We start from the raw sequence: 22,029 nt of genomic DNA, 5'->3' as shown, positions 1-22,029 counted from the left end.
TGCCTTCAACAGAAAATATATACATAGCTTGATAAAAAAAAAATATATATATATATATTCAAATAGCATGTTACCAATAAAAGTAAAATTTGGACGGGTATTTTTAATGATATCTCATTGAGTCTCTTCTGGATCTGATTTGGTCCAACATTTTATTGGTAATTTGGATGATGGATGACTCTCCCCAGGTCTGGTATTCTCTGTGAACTTGCTGAGAGCACACTCTGTCCCATTGTCCAGGTTGCTAACAAAGACATTAAACAGTACTGGCACCGGTACTGGTCCCTGAGGGACATCCGTAGCAGCCAGCTGCCAGCTGGACTTCGTACCACTGATCACAACCCTCTGAGCCCAGCAGTCCAGCCAAGTTTCCACTTGTTATATTCTTTACCTATCCAAACCATATCTGATCAATTTGGCTATAAGAATACTATGGGAGACCATATCAAAAACCTTCCAAAAAGCAATGTGAACACCCAGTTCTGACTAGCCCACAAAGCTAGCCAGCTCATCACAGGAAACTGTCAGGTTGTTTAGGCACAGTTAGGCCTTTGTAAATCCAAGCTGACTGTTCCCAAACACCTTTTTGTTCTTCATATGCCTCGATGTGGCTTCCAGGAGGGTTTGATACACAGCCTTCCCAGAAACTGAGGTTAGGCTGATTGCCCTTCTTGAAGATGGGTGTGGCATTTCCCATTTCTGAATCATGAGAAATATTCTCCAGTCACTACTCCAGAACACTCAAAATGTCAGACAGTGACTCTGCAATGATGCTGGTGATTTATATAAATACAAAGCAATCCTAAAATGACTAGGCAGCATTACATCAAAAAAGGATCTGAAGTTGATCATTCAGCAGTGTGATTTTGCTTTAAAATTCCCATTCTGTGGTCTACAGCTAGAAAATCATCCAAAAGTCATAGGAAATAATTGTTTTACTTTACATGAGACTGTGTTCAGTTTTGGCTATCAGATCTTCAGAAAGTCACAGAGAAAGTGAGAAGAATTCAGGGAAACAATGATACAGTTGACAAGAAGCAATTGGTAAATTCACAGAAAAGATCATTTAGGACAGTTATTTGGAAGAGTTTTCTACAAAGATAGAGAAGCACTACAACAGGTTATCTCAGATGCTATACATTTCACTGCCTTGGAGGTTTTGGACTATACATTAGGCAAACAACTGTCAGCAATACTCTGTATATACCAATTCCATGTTACAGCAGAAAGATGAACTAAATTATCACTGAGACTTTTTGCAGCCTACAAATTCTATGATTTCACAGTACCTAATTGTGAGCTTTAATTAATGAGACTATTAATATTTCTAAACATATATGCAAGCTTTTCATTCAATCAAACTGTAAGAAACCTTGTAGGATCAAAGTACAAATTCTAGAAGAACCTCCTTCTCTCTTCTACAGTTTCTATGGCAAGTCATGAAGTTCTTCCAGTCAACAGAAAGCTCTTCCATGTTATAACAGGGTGCAATGAAAATTGTGTGGTGTTTTTCTTTTTCATTTTATATGAAAAAGGACACTCTTTCAATTTTCCTGGAACTTTTAAACAGAGACCATCCCATTTCAGCTTCAAGTGTTAAGAAACTTTATCTAAAAAAAATCTGTTCTTGAAAATGAAGATTTTGTTTGTTTTTCAGTGTCTTTTTTTTTTTCATGAATTTCAGCCAACTTTTTTTTCTTTTCTGTCAGAATAGTTATTTTGGTCAAAAAACCCCACACTTTAAGCATTCTTTAAACGGAACCCTGCTCCATCACATGCCTCACTGATTGCATCACTCAAATAGCTCTCTAAACCAATTCTGGGCTGCTAATGGAGTGAAGGCATGTCTACACCTCCTTCTTTTCCTGTTCCTCAGGGGCAGTGGGGAACAAATACTACATTTTCTCAAGACTTAAGATTGTTCTGGAGAAGCACATATGGAAGGTTCTTCATGTCCTTTGATCCTGACATATTTCTGACACTACAGAAACATTCAAACCTTAAAAGAGCAGCTGTTATTCCACTTGTGTATATTAGTAGATTTAAAACTAAAGATCATTGACTGGTGAATGTTTCCAGAAAATATGATTTAAAAATGAGTAAAAAACATGCTAATAATAGACCTTTGGAAGTTTTGTTGTTTCAGGACAATTTTTGTCTTTGTTAATTTATCTTTTGAACTGGGCTACTTTCTTTACCTGACAATTAAATCTGTGCCAACAGGCCGAAGACTTCAGTATACCTTAGATCAGGCTGTCGGTGTCCTCCTTGAATTACCTATATGAATATTATAGGATTTGTTACATAGCTAGAGAGCAAACAGGTCATGTGAACTGTTTTCCCTAATGCTGAGGGTGTCGTTTCTGCTGTACACAAATTGCATTAGGCTGATACTGGTGATTCTGAATTTCCTAGTTTATACTGACATTATTACCGACTCTGTGAGGACAAATGACAGTATGCTTGTACCTTTCCTTTTTACAGTTTGTTCAGGAGCTAAATCTTGTCAGTTCTAGCAATGTTTCTAAAAAAAAAAAAGTTATTAATTTTTATTTTCTTCCTATAGATTATAACACAAGTGAGCAAAAGCAAGCATGTAAGAAACATGAACTTTACGTGAGTTTCCGAGACTTGGGATGGCAGGTATGGTTATAAATTCTGTTTCCTATCAGTGCTAAATGGCACAATCTATTTTACTGTCTCCCAGTATTTACAGTCTGTTCTTCTCATGGTAATTGGTATTTCACTGATGAGAGACAAATTCTTTAAATGCATTCTGCAATGCAACCCTATCACTATCTCTTTACTTTTTTTGGCTGCTATTCTCTCAAACATTTTGCAGATGACTGACTTTACGATCTGGATTTATTCACTAAAAGATAAATCTGGACCATTACTCAAGATCTGAGTAGACCTGCAGTAGATAAAACAAAAATTCCCACAGTAAGCAAAGAAACTTTTGAAATTTGCACTCAAATTCTCCTTTCTCTAGTCTACTGCAACTCAGAGAGATTTCACTTCTTTGGGGTTCATAGGCAAGGAGAGCTTGGATCACTGCTCAGTGGCTTTTACACTGATGCTAAGTTGATGTAATTCCTAGGACAAACTCTCCCTGTTGTATAGTAACGAGAAAAAGAAGGTACTTGTAGTAAAAGGTCACAAAGACAGAGATAGGGCATGATGAGGAAAAGAAAATAGAGATCAGTCTAGTTTTTTGTTTGTTTGTTTGTTTGTTTGTTTTAAGATAAGGAGCAGTCTATAAAGAGAGAACAAGAAGGCCACCAGAAGCCTATAACCTAGAAATGTTGCATATGTTGTTAAGAAATCAGAGATGTCTGCTTTCACATTTCTCTGAATTATTTCAAACGGCATCTCTATGAGGAAAACAGACTATATAGTCTCGAGAAGAAAAAGTGTGCTCTTTAATGAAAGCTCATCCTTAAGACATCTAGCTCAGATTCTCATATCTTCTCAAGGCCCTGTCTGAATTTTGTAGTATGTGTATCCTCACAGCAGCCTGAAGAAGTAGGCAGATAGTCTTTTCCCAAGTTTGCAGAGCATAAGTACCCTGTCCATGGTGACAGAGTAAGTTTGTCGTATTGACTTGAGCTCAGGCTGCTGAACAAGTGAGCCATTGTCTCTCTGTCTTTGTCAGGTATCACAAGTTCTTTCATTTTTTGAAATGTGAAATTCTGATATGCCCCCCAATGCACAAGGCTCTTAAATCAGTCAGTCAAGAAAGAAAATCTTTTTTTTTTTTTTTTTTTCCACAAAAAATACTTGAAAAGTTCAGAGTTTCTGTTGGAGAACCAAAGTTACACTGCATAATAGTTGATCTGTGAGATTCGGGGTGGAGTCTCAGGGTGGAAAAAGAAACAAAAACCATGAAATAGGTACTTGCTTCTCTCCCTTTTTCCCACAGCAACTCCAATACCTTTGCCTAACAAAAGAAGAATTCAGCAAATTAAATGCATAGATTTCATTAACATTTTTAAATATTTTCCCCCATTTCATCTTTTCCGTATGCTGTTTGTGTTGGTAGACGTTCTCAAAATACATGATTCGGTACCATTCGACTGGGTAATCTCTAGTAACCATTAGTCTCATGAAATTATACAATTAATGGTAATGAATATGATGAAGAAAGAGGATAGATTTTAATTAATTTTGTTACACAAAAAAGCATCCAAGAGTTTCACTCTGGGAAGAAAAGTATTTTAACAAACATGTTTGGGCCTTTAATTCCTGTTACAGCCTCATTAGTTGGTATTCAGCACAGATTTCTGTTTAATCTAATTTTCATTGGAGTTTTGCAGGAAGAAAGCAAATGCTTTTCTTTTTCTCTCTTTTTTTTATTTTTTTCTTTTTGGCAAAAAAAGTATTTTAACATGCCACATTCTGAAGTTCATTTTGTCCTTGGACAAGTCTTAGTTAGCCTGATATAGTTTTATATTTTCTGAGTGAGGAAAAAAAAAAGGAGTGGGTTTATTTGTTCTTGTTTTAGGACTGGATTATTGCACCAGAGGGCTATGCTGCATTTTACTGCGATGGAGAGTGTTCGTTTCCCCTCAATGCCCACATGAACGCAACAAACCACGCCATCGTTCAGACACTGGTATGCCTCTGCCTATGTTATACTTGTCTATTTTGCACTCATGTCTTGGGACAGGGCCTGTTTCTTCCTCTGCTTACTACTATTGAACCTTGATTATTTCTATAAATAATTACCCATTTCAAAGACATGATTTGATGATTACAGTGGAGAGCAGATGAACTGTCCAGAATGGTCTGTGTGATAGGTTTCCATTGCATTTCAAAAGCAATAATACATCAAAAGACCATGTCTTATTATTGGAGAATTGTGTAGACAGGAACCAAAGGGGGCCCCTGCTCCCCCGGAGTTTTTTGTAGCTTATTGAAGCTCCATGTTAGCATCTATATAATATACCTTACGGAATTGTTGACATTTGGCCACTCAGTGGACCTCTATTGTCAGCTGTTGGCAGAGAGCTTTAAAATGTAATTTAGTGTGAATCTTTGCAAACAGACGCATTTGCATGTAAGAAATTGTGTTCAGTCACGCCTGGCTAACAAATAGAACTTATTTATAAGTGTGTTTGGATTTGTTGCTCTGCCTGGTACATGTAAAAGATTTGCAGGCAGCCTTTTGCCTCTGCCAGTTAGTCCTGTGCACCAGCCAGAGCAGCCAAAAGGATGATCTTAGTTGGAGCAGCTGGCAAGTCCTCCTCCAGCCCAGAAGTGTTCAGCTATATTTTCGAAAACACAGCACCTCCAGAAATTGAGACCTTTAGAATGCAATGCTATGGGTCTGATGTCTGGTCATGATTTTTCACCTGTGCCAGCTGAAGAACAGTCTCTGAACATCATCACTATTAGCAGACTGATTATGCAACAGAGAAATGAGATACACAAGAAGGGATTGGGAGGATGAAATCAGGAGAGAAGATTGCCATCCTTAATGAGCTTCTGAAAACATCAAGGCACTTGACTGCAAATAGAGAAACATGGGTTTAAGCTTCCCTCTGATTTAAACTGATGATAGAAAAGTGTCCTTACACCTGACTATCCTGATGAGTCTGTGTTGCTTGTTGCTGATCTTCTTTGATTTTGACAAAAAAACAACAAACAAACAAACAAACAACAACAACAACAAACTTGTCCTGAAAAGCCTTTCCCCTTCAGAAAAGTGTGCAGCTTTTACCCTCCCGAGCAAAACCAAAAGTAAAGAAAATAAAACAAAACCCCCAAGCAAAGAAAGTTTGGTCTTCCCTGTTTGTTTCTGACAGAAAACAAAATTTTCTTGTGAATGTTGCTATCTTAAGTGAAATGGACATTCTTAGAAACTCAGCATGTTCTGAGACCTTTTTCTTTCCGTTCAACGTCTCATTTATGCACCTTCTACAAGTCCAGCCACCGGTGTAACATTATTCCTCTATCCCAGAACTGAAGTCAGCAAGATTCACAAAAAGAAGGGAAAAAGTCAGAGTCTGGAAATATACAGAATTGTGGTAAGAGGTTCAGGTGAAGTGGAACATCAAATGCTATTTGGCAAGGAATATAGCAATGTGCCTAGGAGATGATGAAGAACAGAATACATACAGTCCCGAACTGCAAAGAAATAGGTCAGCAAAGCAGAAGTTTAGCATTATGTAAACATTGCCCAGAAAATTTGCCAATATCAGTGCAATCCCCAGGTTAGAGTTCCTTTCTACAATTATGGGCTTTTAAATAAGAAGTGGCCCAGTGCTATTTTCTCTTGTACGTCTACTCTTTCCAAAAATGCTTAATTTACTATGGTTAAGAAATTTGTGTAGATTGTCCACTTTTTTTTTTTTTTTAAATTGGATACTTAGATTTTTCCCTCCTTTTTATGGCCTTTTTGGAATTGTGTGTCTCCCTCTGCATGTACTGTATATGCATTCAGTTGTGCAGCCAAAAAATCATGAGGCTAATTAAATTTTAACTGCACATAAATTAGATGAGATAACAGTAGTTGTATGCTTTCTGGTTTAAATTACGCACAATTCAGATTTACACAAGGTGTGCACATGGGGATGGCTTGGGAAACAATTATTCATACACCCCACCCTAATCCAAATGTAATCATCTCTCAGCCATACTGATTACACCATTCTAAAAAAGCCCACTCTTTGGTTTGGGGAGTGATTGTTCCTTGGTACCCCTCCAAACATTACTGACTCATTTTTCTTTTCTTTTCTTTTGTAATAAGCATAGGAGAAATGCTGGGCCAGTACCTCTCTCTCTTCTTTTTCTGAGGCTGAACTAAGGCAGACAGAAGACACAGATGCATATAAATACAAGATAGACTGTACTTAATAAATTACATTAGCTTTCTTTTCCTCCCATCAGCCACTGAAAAGGTGCTGGCACAGAAGTGACCTCATGGTCACTCAAGTCAGAGGGTCAGCAGGTAGACCCACTGATTTCCAGGCTTTTGGAATTATTGCCTTAATAAAGATGCTCACTCTTTAAAAGGCTGTGAGCATCACTGTTGTGAGGGGCTAGCAGGGCCATGGGGCTCCTTTCTGGGGTGGCAGGGGCTGGCAGAACCAGCACTGATGGCAGGGCAAACATCTGCTTAGACAAGGCACAATCACTCTTTTCTCCAATGCTTTGCTATTCATTTGTTAAACTGTTTTTAAATGTGTCTAAACCCTTTCTAAATTGCTACTTCAGAATTTATTATTGCTCATTTCAAAAGATCTTCTCATGGTAACAGTTATGTAAAAATCTTTTCCTGATAGACTGTTCTCTGTTGTCTGGCAAAGTCTCTGGGCTTATATCACTGCGAGACAGATGGCTCTAACAGATTTGCAAAGACTTAACATACAAATGAAACCTATTACTGCTGAAGACTTCATCCATGCTTTAATAATCTCTTGCCCTCTGTATTACTACTCCCTCCTTTCTGGCCTCCCCAGTTTCCAAGTCTTCAGCACGTGTAGAGTATTACATCCAACCTTCTTTCAAGTACAAAGAACTTGTATTTCCCCAATTTTCAGATATTTCCACTAGATCTTGTTCAATCTGGGATGCTGTTCAAAACTGTTTTTCTTCTCTTTAACCTTTCATTGATATATTTCAGCCTAGTGTACAGAAAGCCTTCTCTGTCTCTGTCCTTTCCCCATACCTCCTGTCCAGCTGGCACCCACATTATGAATTGATTTTGACTTCAGTGGAAGTAGAATTGGATCCACAGATACCTAGATAAAACCTTTAAATACACTCATGCTGTCTGAAAACCTACATCTTACTCTTTCGTAGACTGAAAACAGTGTTTCAGTACCAGCCTTTGCCTGCACAGCCTTTGCTGCCTGTAACAAACTTTCCTCCATGCTGAGACTCTATGCGAGAAAGCATTTTAGCATATGCTGGAGTCTCAGTGAGACCAAGGACATGAGCATGTGCTTCATGTTAAGCATCATCCTCAGCAGAGATGGCACTAACATATGTGTTTTCCTGAACTACAGCCTAGCTTCAACTCTTTTCTAAATTTCATCTGAAAACCAACTTTGTATCTTGGCCGCTCCTCCTCATTTATCTCTCCATCTGCTATTATTGTATAACTCTGCCCGCACGATTGAAATCAGAGCAACATTCTGGAGGTAAGCTGTGCTTTAAAGTTGCTAACCGAGGAAAATCTGCAACCACAGAACTCTCTGAATTGCAAAGACATGTCTTGCACTGACGTTGTCCTTGTACCTCTCTGTTTGATATATGAGCTATGTATTTATCTGTCTTTCAGGTTCATTTGATGTTCCCTGATCATGTACCAAAGCCATGCTGTGCACCAACAAAACTGAATGCAATCTCCGTTCTCTACTTTGATGACAGTTCCAATGTTATTTTAAAAAAATACAGGAATATGGTGGTGCGTTCATGCGGCTGCCACTAGAATGAAAAAAATAATAATCTAAAGCAGAGGGGTTTATTCAGTATTGTAATAAAGTCGAGATATGAGCCTTGCTGATGAAAAGGCAGTCCTAAATTTGTTCCATTTCATGTCATCTCTCATTTAAATGTACAATATAATGTATATAGTAGCTTTTATTTATTTAAAAGTATATAGTTTCTTTTGTATGAGCAAAATTTCAAAACCATTTATATTATGGGTCACCTTACTATGCAGTAGAACTTCAAAAACTAATTTTTTCAATTGAACATACTGGAACCTATTTCATTCCATTTCAATACTTTTAAGTAAAACCTTTGTACTGATTTTTTTTTTAAGTTAGAAACTCCAGAACTTCTGTTACTGCTTCATATTGTTAAAGGAACTAAAATACGTTTGGTCATATTGTGCCAATGAAAACTGTGGAAAGGTATTTATTTAGAAAAAGGCACAGAAAAAAAATAAACAAAACTGCTTGGCTAAACATATTTTTTCTTTTAGAAGTTCTGCTCCAGTAGAAAAAGTGAAATGTTGAACAGCGTTTAAGTAAATAAATAGTAGATAGAAAATAGAAGTGAAGAGATTGCACATAATTGTTGTAACTATTTTCTTTAACAAGATGAGTGTAACTGGAGGAGCGTGTTACTTCTTGGCTTGTGGGCCACAGGGCTTGCAAAAGGCCCAAAGCTTCAGGAATTCTGTGGAGACAGACTCTAGCATCTCTCTCTGACTTTCCAAGTTAACACTAAAAATTGAACTACAACATTCTTACCTCAAATCACATCAGTCTATTACCTATCACATCACACTACCGTGGCAAATATTTTTATAACAACACAAGGTCAAATCAAACAAAAACCACACAAGTGCTACCATTACAAAGACAAGTTATTATATACTTGACCCTGATGGTGGTTGTTCACAAGGAAAGATGAAAAACACCTTTCATAACGAACTGCTGGGTAATTTGCAGCCTACTTTTTGTCCCATCTTCCTTTCTAACAGGTTTGGTTTCAATAATAAGATGTAAGATGGGATATCTTTCCTTTTAACATCAGTTATTACAACTTTGAAAATTCTTAAATCCATACAAATCATTTTTAACCTCCCTAAATTTTCGGCCTCAAATAAAATCCTGTGGTTGTGAATTGCACAATTTATTACAGATTATCATTCCCATCACTACCACCCATATGCTTATTTTAAATTTACCACATTTAGAATATTTGGACATCTGTTTGTTTTCACATTATCAAAATGGGAAAATAGTAACTCTGTTTTCTCTTTATTAAATGGCTAAGTATAATATGCTTTTATCATGAATTGCCTTGATTAAAAATGCTTCATTTAAACAGTTCTCAGAGTGTTGTTAAAAATGAATACAACATTTCAGTTTCTCTTTAGACAATCTATTCATGTAAACTCTGACTTTAGTGGTTATTTAAGACATATTTCAGAAAACTCAGATTATGACACTGATAAAATCAGTGTGTGTGTGACTGTGTATGCATGCAAATGTGCAACTGCCTTTTTTGCAGAAACTAATTTATCTTGCTATTGGAATATTACATACATCTTTTTATGCATACAATCAGGTTTGTTTTTTTTTTTTTAATTAACAGTTCTGATTTCAGTCTTGGGAGCTCTTTCTCCTCGATACAACAGTTCCATTTTACACTTCAATTTCTATTTTATGCTTACATTACCTACATATCTATGTTTAGTTGCAGTTCATGCACAAGGGTTTATATCAAAATACTATGTCCCCAACTGAATTATCATTTTGGAACAGCTAAATAAAACAATTTAAATTCCTCAGTTACCTTCAAAAAATTTACTTGTTTCTGTATAAAGTGGGTAGGTGGATATGCTTTTTAGAACTTGATTTATTCTAAATAGAATTTGATGGAAACTAAGTTTGGGGTACATTAAGTAATATATTTTTAAATGATGGTGTACCATTTTGAGAATAAGAAACTGAAGATTATTGTTATATTATTCTTTAAAATATGCTGTTGGAATATATTTCTATATTTTGAGACATAATAAACCTCTAACGCTATCTTGTTCTACTGTGATTTTGCTTCTGACACATGACAAAATGACACCAGCTTCATCTATTCTCTTAAAGGTAAAAGCAAGAGATTGCCAATAGTTATGCATAGATTTTGTTGCAGTTCATTTTTTAATGAAGATAGTTTGCAAAATCACTTTTTTTTTTGTCTTAAGTTGCAGCTCATTGAAACATCTAATTTTTAAATAAATATTACACTTCCAGATCATACCTCCAAACTGCTCACATTCTGCTCAAAATATACTAGAAAGCAGAAATATTCTTTAAGATTTCCTTAAATACCTAACTGATCATTCCTCTGTTTGAAAGAAAGGATAGTGGCACCACCTTCACCATGCTCTGAACAAGGTTGTGTGTGTGTTTTCATGAAAACTTGTTCAGTTAATCCCTTCTACAAGAGTACCTAGTATAGGGCTTTTTGTTTATTAGGTTGTATCAATTAGCTTTTGCTTTATATATATTTAAACATAATATATATAAATATGTATATAACAATATGCATGTAACTGTATTGAATTATATATATATATAATCTGTATTTATTTATATAGTTAGTTGCTAAGTTCATTCCATTATCATTTAGGAGACATGAGAATTTTATCCTTTTTAAAGTTGTTTAAGTTTTATGCATCCTTAACAATGGAAAGAGTTTAAAGAGCAAAAGAAAAAGAAAAAGGAAAACGAGCCAGCAGTGTGCACAAGTGGCCAAGAAGGCCAGCAGCATCCTGGCTCATATAAGAAAGAGTGTGGCCAGCAGGACTAGGGAAGTGATTGTCCCTCCGTACTCGTCTCTGGTGAGGCTGCACCTCGAGTACCGTGTTCAGTTTTGGGCCCCTCACTACAAGAAGGACATCGAAGTGCTGGAGTGCAATGAAGCTAGTGAATGGTCTAGAGAACAAGACTTATGAGGAGCGGCTGCAGGAACTGGGGTTGTTTAGCTTGGAGAAAAGGAGGCTCAGGGGAGATTTCATCACTCTTTACAGCTACCTCAAAAGAGTTTGTAGTGGGGTGGGAGTCGGTCTCTTCTCCCCAGGAACAAGGAACTGGACAAGAGGAAATGGCCTCAAGTTGCATCAGGGGAGGTTTATGTTGGATATTAGGAAAAATTTCTTCACTGAAAGGGTTGTGAAGCATTGGAACAGTCTGCCTAGGGAAACGGTTGAGTCACCATCCCTGGAGGTATTAAAAAAACGTGTAGATGTTGTGCTTAGGGACATGGTTTAGTGGTAGACTTGGCAGTCTGTGGTTAATGGTTGGACTTGATGATCTTAGAGGTCTTTTCCAACCTAAACGATTCTATGACTCTGAAAATTATTGTTTCATTATGGGTCAGAGCTTCTAAATCTTCGATTTACTCATAATGTTAACATTATTACTATACATTCTTGACCAAAATCAAATGTTTGCAGTATGCTACCAGTGACCATTTCTATGGCTCAGAAGTATTCATCCTGTGGTAGTCAGAGCTGAAACGTGCAGTATTCCAGCAAGAATTATTTAATCTTCCTTTAAAAGCACATAGTCCTGTGACTGTGATGTTGATAAAGTCCTGTGAGTGCAATGATGGCAAGGTGAGCTCTGACTGACTGAAGTGTAGAGCATTTGCAAATTCTCTGATGTGCTAGCCACATTAACAGGCTTCCTCTAGTTTGGAACCTGATGGGCACCTCTTCTTTTTCTGGAAGTCCATTTCTACAAAGTATTTATAGGGTCAAGTTTTCCTGAAATTGGCCAAAGGTTTAAATGTTTCATTAATTAGGAAACAGGTGGGAGAGGTTTACTGATAGTCAAGAACACGCTTCTTTCAGTTTGCATTAGCCCCTTTTTTTTAGCCAAAAAATAAATTCATATAAAGCTGGCTGGTAGCTGACAACATAGCAGTGCATCCAATCACTATGAAACAACTAGAGATTTCTCAGACAAACGTTGGCATGGATGTCTTCAAGCAAGAAGGATGATCATTCCTTGTTCTTGTTGAAAGTTTATCCTGACTGACAAGTCCTTTCCAACTGTGTGACTCTTCCTTCTGCAGTGGCCTGTTTAGGTTTTTAGATACATTTGCATTTGTATTGAGTGACTAGGTAGTTAATATAAAAGGAACCATATGAGAAGTTCAGCTATCTTCAGGACTAAGAAACCAGTCCTTCATAGCTGCACAGGACTGCGCAGCTGTTTATTTTGAATGCTGGTACCTGTAGGACTGTAAAACAATAGTTAGCATTCATATTATGATAGGAGCCAAATGTTAGACAATTCACGACCTCATTGTATTAAATTCTACATAGCTGAGTGCTATTTGTTACATCTATACCGTAGACACTGGTACTGAGGCTTTCATTATGGACAATATAGAGGAATTGCAGTTTTGGGTTACAATTCATCAATTTCTGAGCAAAGACTACAAACTGGGTTTACAACAGTGGCTGCGCTATAGACCTTTTCTGAGCAACTGCAGGAAATGGCAACCCATGACACTTTTCAAACACCATTATATTGTTTTAAAATTCCTATTTTTTATCATGCTGTCAGACACTACCATTTTGGAATCAATTTTTTCTCATCCATTTTACCTGGTAAATGTTGTCTCAATTGCTGACTGCATATTTTTTCTGTTCCATTTATTTTTTTATTGCCTTGCAATGCCTGCATGGCAAATTGACTCAAAGATGACTCTTAAGGTAGTTTTAAAAAGTTCTTAGGCTTGTACTCATAAGATTCTGAATTGTTTCAGGAATAAGCAGAGGTTTCTAATAACCAAGACTTTTAAATTATGTTCTTTGCAATCTCTACCAACTTTTCTGCTCACACATTCGGCTGTGCATTGGGAGAATCTGACATGTGGTGCTTGAATGACGAACAAGCCACATGTGAATTATACAGCATTATCTTTTACTATCTCATCTGCAGTCAGGGAACTTGCAAACTGTGATTTACAATGTGTTACTGGATACTTACTCACATGGCTTGAGCAAGAGCTTGATTAAAAACAAAAGAAAACTAAACTAAAAATCCAACAAAAACCAGCAAGAGGAGATTTTCTTGCCATCTTAATTCAAATAAATCATCACCAAACGTGGTACATGAGGGATCAGGAATCTCATATGAATTAAATGGGCCTTTTGCATTCTGTTTTCCATATTTACAACACATGACACAGCCATTTCTCCTGACTGCTACGTTTCCAGCTAAATGCTTTGTGTTCTGTTCCTGCATGTTTTTGCTGCCAGATGGGCACCATCAATTATTATTATTAATAGGAATGAAGATATTTTCATTGCTTTAGCAGATGTCAATGCTTTATAAAAGAAGTATGTGTTATTATTATTGCCACCTTACAGGTACAGAAAGGTCGAGACATTTGCCTAAGATTAGAGCAGGAGAGAAGCAGTACAGGGGAGATGAGATCTCCAGCATCCCATGCTCTAACACTTATCCCACACTGTTTGTGGAGTGACAGATACACTTCAGAGTCCCATCACTGCAGCTCATATCTCTTACTGATTATCGGCAATCTTAGGGCTTTACCTGGACCTATAATTGCATTTACCAAGTACTTTTCAAGTTTCATGATTATTTTTTTTGGTGAAAATCCAGGCAGTGACTGATAAAATCTGGGCATGTGCAAGGTGCAGACTCTACCTTTCTGTGTGTGGGTGGTTATATTTTGAAGCTATTTCTATGGGATTAACCAAGATCTCTTTGAATCAGATCTTGGAGCACCTTTTCAACAAAGTTGTAAATCTGTACCAGTGGAGTTGAAGGCAGTGATTCCTCCCTCCGTCCCTTTTCCTCCTTACACACTTCTTCTGCTCAGTGAGATGTTCATCAATGAGTTAAGACTATGTTAAAATCTCTGTAGCAGGGGATCTCAGGGCAGATGTTGGCTGGAAAGCAACATATTTTCCAGGGAACAGTTCTTCGAGAGAGTGGAATTGAAGCAGAGATATGGAAACAGGACCTTGTCTGTCTAACTTGTTCTGGTCTCTTCTGGGTCTCCAACTGACTTGTGAATAGAAACATTTATAAAAATGAGAAAGATCTTCAACTAAGCTGTAAGGAGAAAACTTGGAGAGGGCTTTTTCTCTGCCCCCAAGAAGTCCTTCCGCAAAGGAGAAATCTGGTCTCAAGCCTAGAGCTACTCAGCTGCTCAGAGACCAAAAGTTAGACAAGACAAGGTGGAGAAACATGGCACATACATCAAAATTCCTTAATTGATCTAATTGATAAACAATGCTTTTCATGTCTGATTATCTTGGTTGCTGAGCTGTCTTGAATTACTTGCCACAAGAAAGTGTGTTCCCTTTTATTTGGGCCAATTATATACCCACTACCGGGATTCCTTTTCAAAATGAGTGTTTCTTCCTTAAGCTCTGAAACAACTCTTTTCAGCCTTCTCCACGTTATCTGTTTTGCTATTCAAGACTAACAACTCCCACAGGGAATGCTCTTTCCTACACTGTGCTGCAGGGATGGAACAAAGACAAGACCTGCCAAGCCAGTTACTTGTTTAATTGGGATGTAAAACTTTGAGAAACCTTTTTGCTAACTTTTCTTTTCCTTTTTCTCACTTGTCTGGGATTTTCTTGATTTGATATAATGTTATAAATTCTTGTGGATAAAGATGTGTAGGTAAGTACATAGAGTTCCATGAAACCTTCCTTTGAAAAGTATTTGTGCATTTCCCAAGAAAATTTAACTATGTCGATATAGCTAGTAAAAAACTTGAATTAAGGAAGCAAGCTACTGACCCTGGTCAAATTTCATGTTTTGAAATCTATTAATTCAGACAAAATTAGAGTTAATTAGCAGGATCTATGTTGCTTACCTCAGGACGTATATCCAAGGACCAGATAGTTACTCTCAGATACACTGATATAAATCCACGAAAATTAGCAGTGGCCTTGAAATCCTCATGAACATATTTCTGATTCTTACTGTTTATCTGTATTGGACAGTGAGGTAATGAGAACTTTACTTGAGCCAGAATACAATTTAACTGCTTAATTCTCAGTTTTCTTCTCCTTATAACCAAGCCACTATGCTTTTGCTCTTTCCTATCATCTATCCACAGCAAAAACTGGCTGAAAGTCATAACGTACAATTCTGGGGGAAAAAAACGCTCAGTTCAGAATTGAACTGAAATTCCCAAACTTGCATTAGTTAGAAAAAAAAAAGAAAAAAAAAAGAAAAAAAAAGAAAAAAAAAAGATCACAACAACATTTAAGATCGAAAGCATCCAAACCCAGGTTGGTGGGAGCAGAGGACCCAGGGCTATGTCCACATCTTGCAGAAGCCCTGGCAGCTTGGCAAGGGCTGGGGTGGCGGGGTGCCGACGTACCCTGACGAGGAGCCAGGACTGCTGGGGACTGCGGGTTCCCAGGTTCATGGAAAGCAGCCTGGAAGCTGCAGGGTTCCCTTCTCTGACACAGTCCAGATGTGGGGGCTGTCCAGGAGATCTGCATCTTCATGTCCACTGCAGGCAAATGGGAGAGGTGTCTGGCAGAACCATGCACGGTCAAGCACACTGAAAATGTCAGCATTTTATCAGAAAAGTGCTTAAAGATATGCCTCTATTTCAACAACAGAAAAATATTCATTGTAAAATTCACATACTGGCTAAAAGCTGTACTAGTGTTACTCAGTGAAGCTTCACTGACATTTTCACAGAGGTTTCCTCATCTTTGGCAGGAAAGAATTTGACCCCTCTCTTCAATCATGTTACACCCCATTTCCACCAAGTGTCTCTAAGTTTTTTGCCATTCTCTTAGCTTTTCCCATGATGTAAATACAAACTACAGTAGAAGAGATTGTCTTCCTCTGAATTTACTGTAGAATAACTAAGTAGTATTGCTAAATGCTTCTTACCATGTTTTCCTTTCACTCCTCTGTATCTTTCCCCTAAACTGAACTCTGCTGTTGAAAAACCTATAAGAAATAAGCCAATAAGTCAGGTAATAACTGTCAAGGCAAGAATCAGATTACATGCATATATTTCCTTTTTTTTTTTTTTTAATTTAAGTAACTAAATATAATACACAGCTATGATATCCCTCTCCTTAAAATCCTTGGTTACAAGGCAGTAGGAACAGCTCTGCATATGTTCATAGCTGATTGCAGGTGTGTAGGTTCCCTGAAAGCCTTCATTGTAGCTCTGTCTTCTAAAATGAGGCTGTAACTAAGATCAGCACTAATATTCTTGTCTGAGTGCAACAATGGCAGTGCAGATGGCTTCTGCCCTGGCTTCTACCCTATCCTATGAAGCTAGTCATGCTATTTTAGCTCACAAATGGGATCTTTTCTTCTGCTGATTTTTTTGTTTTGCTTTGTTGTTGTTGTTGAACAGACTGTTTCACTAGAAGGTTACTAAGTATACTAATACCAATACCTCCAGAAGGGCAGCCAGGAATGGTATTTCCATTGACATAGCTGGGTCATGAGGAGGACACTTGTGCCCAGGTAGATTTTCATGATATAAATATATGTCTTTTGCATTCTAGATATTAAAAATGACACAGTAGTTTTCTACCAAGAATCAGAACTCCATCAGATTGCAAACCACATTTATATAGGTGTTTTTTTTTTCTTTCTTAATGGTTCTGTATTTTTCTCTATAATCTTGTTTTCATGATTGCCCAAAGCCTGCAGAATCCCTCTCACTCATCATATGAATTGCTGCAACTAACTTCCTGTGAACTACTCTAATTTCATGCATTTCTAAAGATCCACTTTCTATCTGTGTAATTACCACACTCATTTACATGCAAACAGATGCTTTGGTAATTACAGTCTTGTTTGCTCATTTTCTCACCAATATCAGCCTTTTCTCTTTCACAGTCATGCTTCAGTCTTTTCACACTGCAGAAAAGTTGGTATTCTGTCAATGAAAATTTGGGCAACTTCCATTTTTTTCCCTTAAAAAGAGAAAAGGAAGTGTTTCTAAGGCTATTTTTATGTGACAGAATCCAGCAGTTTTATGCAGATACTTGAGCTAACCCTATTCCAGAAGCCGTGCAGATGTGTTATTGCACGTTTCCAGATTGTTTGCAATACTAACAGCATGTCAGTCAGAACCTACATCTTGACATGGAGGTACACTACATGGTGTAGAAATATATGAAAATGTTCCTAATCATCTGTGGGTCTCTGAAGAGAGCTGATAAGATCCAAACAGTTTTGCAAAAGTTTGTGAATGGCAATTTAATGTGTATGTTTTTCCTCTTTGGTATGTGGATGTGTTTCCTCTTTGGTGTGAACAGTGCAAGCAAGCCAAGGCAAAAAATCAAAGGATCTCTAATTCAGTGAGTACCTTTCTGTAAAGAGTATTCAGAGAGATGCTGAGCATCAACTTGCTTTGAAATCAAGTTGCTATTTTTCACTTATGGCTTCCTTTCTCTTGAGCCTGTCTTGTAATCTTTGATTTCATGTAGGACCCCAGCTGTCTTAGAAGTTCTGTTATAATAGCACCATCTTCTGACTATTGTCCTGTCAGGAGTACTTTTATCTTTGATTCGTTGCATCTCTGAGGGTCCTACTTTTGCAAAAACTGATAGCTCCCCTGTCTCATGCATTGCTTCGAAGATGCAGTGAAGTGGTTAACTACATTAGACACTTAGCCATACACTCATCTGCACAGAGCTGAGAATTTCTTCACTTTGGCAGCCTGATATTGAAATGTACACACAATTCCAATGAAAATGCAGAGAGAATTAAATGAAAATAGAAAATGTTCTGCTGATATTTTTGATGCTGGCTAAGATCTGTAGGAATAGGAGCCACTGACAGCACTTGTCTTCTCAACCTCTTCCAAGGTCAAGATTGTATGGTAGATATTTTCTTTTTTTAAAAAGGTCTATTACAGTATACATGCAGTCCAGTTAGTAAAGTCTTAATATAACTCAAAGTAGCCTTATTTAACCTTCGCCTTGTTAAGCACAAAGATGTAAATCTTTGTAAATATTCAAATCAATACAAATGGAGATATTTTCCTAAAGGAGCCCCTTCATTTGTACAGTTTTCATATTGTACCTACTTTATTTAACCCTTGGCTGTGTTCTAGTACATAAGGATCCTTTCTCCCCATTTTTGTCTGGCTGGTAAAGAAAAAAAACAAAAACAAAACAGCAGTGACTGTCTATAAAAACTATTTAGTCAATTAATTTTGGAAAGGCTGAGGATTGATGTTTGAGGTCACATGTTTAGTTCATATCATATAAGTTATTACTAAAACTTAAGATACAGTTTCAAGATTATAAGCCCAGAGTCTTGGGCTTCATTTATATGAGAAAAAGAGAAGGGTTCTTAATCTCTGGATTGTTTCCTTGCTTCTGTCTCTGATTCACTATGAAACTTTGGAAATCAAAAATTCCATATTTGCATGTCTTGATGATGCATTTATAAAAGACAAATGAAATAAATTAGTTTTTGTGAAACATTCTGAGATTGAAATTTGTAGAGCAGAACAGAAATAGTGCTACTTCGGGCATTGAATGTTGGTTTGTTTCCTAATTCTAGTCTACCATATGCTTCTTTTTGTGATAGGTGAAAATTTTCAAAGATAGGTTTGCCTTGGTAGGACTTAGGCACCTTATTCTGTTCTCATTTGTAATACAATAATAGAAGCATTTATTAATATCACAGGTGAATTAAGAGGATAAATTCTTTAGTGATAATGAAGGACTCAGATATATCAGTAGTCATGTAAGTTATTTGCATATACACACCATGTGATATAGTACTTTATTAGAAAATTATACCTTATTTATCGAGGCTCTTCCTTCCCTATATTCTGATGTGCTCACTTGATTTCAATGTTATAGTTTGTTCCACCCTAAAGAACTTCTTTAGTGACTATCGAAGGTGGTTATTTGCTCAGGCTATCTATCTATTTATTTATTTATTTATTTGTATCACTTCCTTTGAAGTGACTTCCTCCAGTCTCTAAAACACTGATGTTCTTGTTCTCTGAATATTTGACATATTGTGAAGAAGACTGAGAAACATAACGTATAGAGCTGATGGCTCACTGGAACTGAGAGGAGGTTTCTGTAATTAGTGACATAGTGGGATGATTCATTGCATTACAGAAATCTTTCCAGGGGCGTACATGCTCAAGCAAGGTGTACACAGTTCGCTCCTGCCATCTACAAGTAGGGCAAGAGAGAACTGAAATCAGTGCTTAAATATACTTGTCAGTTGTGTTGATCTTTATTTCCCTGATGACATTAATCTATGAGTGAATAAGCCAGAGAGAAGTACAGGTGGTTATGGTAACATTCTTTACTGTATAGCTCCTTTAGGACATCTATTGGTGTCACTAGAAACCAAAGGGTTCAGGTTTTATGCTTCAGTTTTAGCACACTCAGTGTCATCTCCATTTTTTAACTTTGGAAGCATATGTCCAAAATCATAGTGAACTTGCTGGATCAGAATACTTGCTACTCCCAACCCTACATTTATTTTCAGATTAAAAAAAAAAAAAAAAAAAGGTAGATGGAACTATAGACCTCATCTCAAAGGTCATGAGAAAGTGGATAACTATCTCAAAATAGTTTGGAGCAAGAAGACTGTGCGTTCAGTTAAAATACTGGTGAGGTGATATCCCCAGATGGGTTTAGATCTTGTTTTGATTTCTGGCTATACATTTTTGTTTCATCTCCTGAACAAATGGTAGATGCTGAACATCCCAAGGGACCAAGAGCCCTTAAGGAACAACAGAGACACCCCAAGAAACATTTTGTTTTTTCATATTTCTCTTCTTAACTTTTCAGTCTCTAACCCTGTTTATACTGGTGAACTGTAATGTATATTTAATGTCTCTACATTCAGAAATCTATCATGCAAGCTCCCCTTGATATCTAAGCGCTTCTAAGTGAAACCACTTGGAAACCAAGTGAAAACCATCATCAAGGTCTCCAATTGGCTCCTCCATCCACTGCACTAGTACACATCAATCCTTGTTGACCTGGTGATCACAAATCACCAGCATCCATACTAAGGTCTGTTTGACCAATTATTTGCCTAACCAGTTTCTTGTTCCTTACCACATCTCTCTCCTCATGCTACCCGTTAAGATGCAAATCTTGAAGGCAATCTTGGCTGCCTGCCTGCTTTTCATATCAATCTCTCTGTGTCTTTTCTATAATCACTGTCCTCCATCACCCAGTCCACAAATCTGTCTCCCATTTCCTTCAAATCGCTGTTCTAGCTAAGCTCTGTAAAAATAAAAGGTAAGGCATAAAAGGCGTTTTGGGGACAGTGCAAAGGTCAAGAGTGTGAAGCTGAGGAAATTCCACATCTCTTCTTATTGTATGCAGAGAGGTAATGTGGATCTCCATTTCTCTACAGCACCATCTGTTCTTTTAGATCAGCGCTTCATAACATACCACAGAATCTTTATGAAAACCTATTTCTATATTTGTATTATTTCAAGCCATGAGATATATGACAAGTTCTAAAAAGTTATAATTCTCCCTTTACTAATTTTAACCTTCTGAGCATTGCTACCTCATCTGCCATTTTTCATTTTCCTCTTCACCTGCTATTGCTGTGAAAATGGTTTTAGTTCTCTATTTGTTAGCACATATTCTCCAACTATTTGCACATATGTGTCTTTCTCTCTGATGTTTTTTGTTTTAAGTGCTTTATTTGCATGTATAAATAAGGAAAATATCTCCTTCTGGAACACAGATTGGCCTTTGAATGGAATTTTAGCCTTTTTTTCATTTAATCTATTTCAAACAAGTGATGTGCTGTTGACTGCAATGAATTGGTTTATGCAGAATACCACTGGAAAGGCCAGAACACAATGTGAAAATCCCAAGCTATACATTCTGCAGTTGACTTTCTGAGTTCTCTGGATGACAGGTAAAAGTCAGTTGCAAAGAGCTAGGTCTCTCTGAAGTATGAACCTGTGCTTGGCTGATTTGTGGCTTCTTCCAGATAGTGTGTGCAGAGTACTAGACTGCTCCATGAAGGATGGCACAGAAAGTAGAGCATGGCGTAGTCCTCTTACATCCTTCTTCAGACAAGTTTTGCTCTTACTTTGCAGTTGCTGAGCATGGGTGTTTGGTCTGCATGGATCAGTCCCAATTCACACTGTCAAAGAGCAGCAGTGTTTTTTGCATGAAAACAATACTGCTTGGGCTGTGTTTTGTTACCATCACATATGACTTTGCTTTGAGATGTCGTGCATAAGGCTCAAAGCTTCAGTCCTTGGGCTAGATCTGCAGCTGGTGCTTTTTGGAGTAGCTTTATTATATTTGATTGATATCACCTGGAGAGTTGACACATCTGCAGCAACGAGAAATGGAGCTTTCCCATGTCACGGCACTCTGTGACAGCACTGTGCACAAACAAAGGAAACCTGGATCTGGAATTCACCCAACAACCAGCATACATCTCAGTGACAAATAATGGAAAGATACAAAAAGCCCAGATTTTAGTCCCATGGGTTCTACATGCAATTGAAAAGCTTGAATTTCTGTAATTTCTAGACTTACTCTTGTTGTTTGATAAAAAGCAC

General features: G+C 37.3%; 1 protein-coding gene and 1 long non-coding RNA gene across 4 annotated transcripts in view; one reads left to right on the top strand and one right to left on the bottom strand.

Annotated features, from left to right (window-relative positions):
* BMP5 (bone morphogenetic protein 5) overlaps nucleotides 1-21,370 on the top strand; it is a 66,296-nt gene extending 44,926 nt beyond the window's left edge. For 2 of the 3 annotated variants that reach the window (XM_083827706.1, XM_083827708.1), the window contains 3 exons: nucleotides 2,567-2,643; nucleotides 4,505-4,615; nucleotides 8,288-10,496. In XM_083827706.1, the coding sequence (XP_083683832.1) occupies nucleotides 2,567-2,643; nucleotides 4,505-4,615; nucleotides 8,288-8,437 (338 nt within the window). In that variant the 3' untranslated portion in view covers nucleotides 8,438-10,496. Of the gene's footprint in view, nucleotides 1-2,566; nucleotides 2,644-4,504; nucleotides 4,616-8,287; nucleotides 10,497-21,286 lie in introns of those variants that run through there. The other variant, XM_083827707.1, reaches the window with a different exon arrangement.
* Nucleotides 10,669-17,686, bottom strand: LOC310895976. Its single transcript, XR_014581085.1, has 2 exons — nucleotides 15,334-17,686; nucleotides 10,669-12,708 (listed from the first exon to the last, which is right to left on the bottom strand). It is a non-coding gene; the product is annotated as an uncharacterized lncRNA (long non-coding RNA).
* Nucleotides 21,371-22,029: the final 659 nt, after the last annotated feature.

This window comes from Anser anser (assembly GCF_964211835.1).
Source record: "Anser anser genome assembly, chromosome: 3".
NCBI lineage: Eukaryota > Metazoa > Chordata > Aves > Anseriformes > Anatidae > Anser > Anser anser.
Note: the sequence above shows the minus strand (reverse complement) of the source record. Positions and strands in the feature narration are given on the sequence as shown.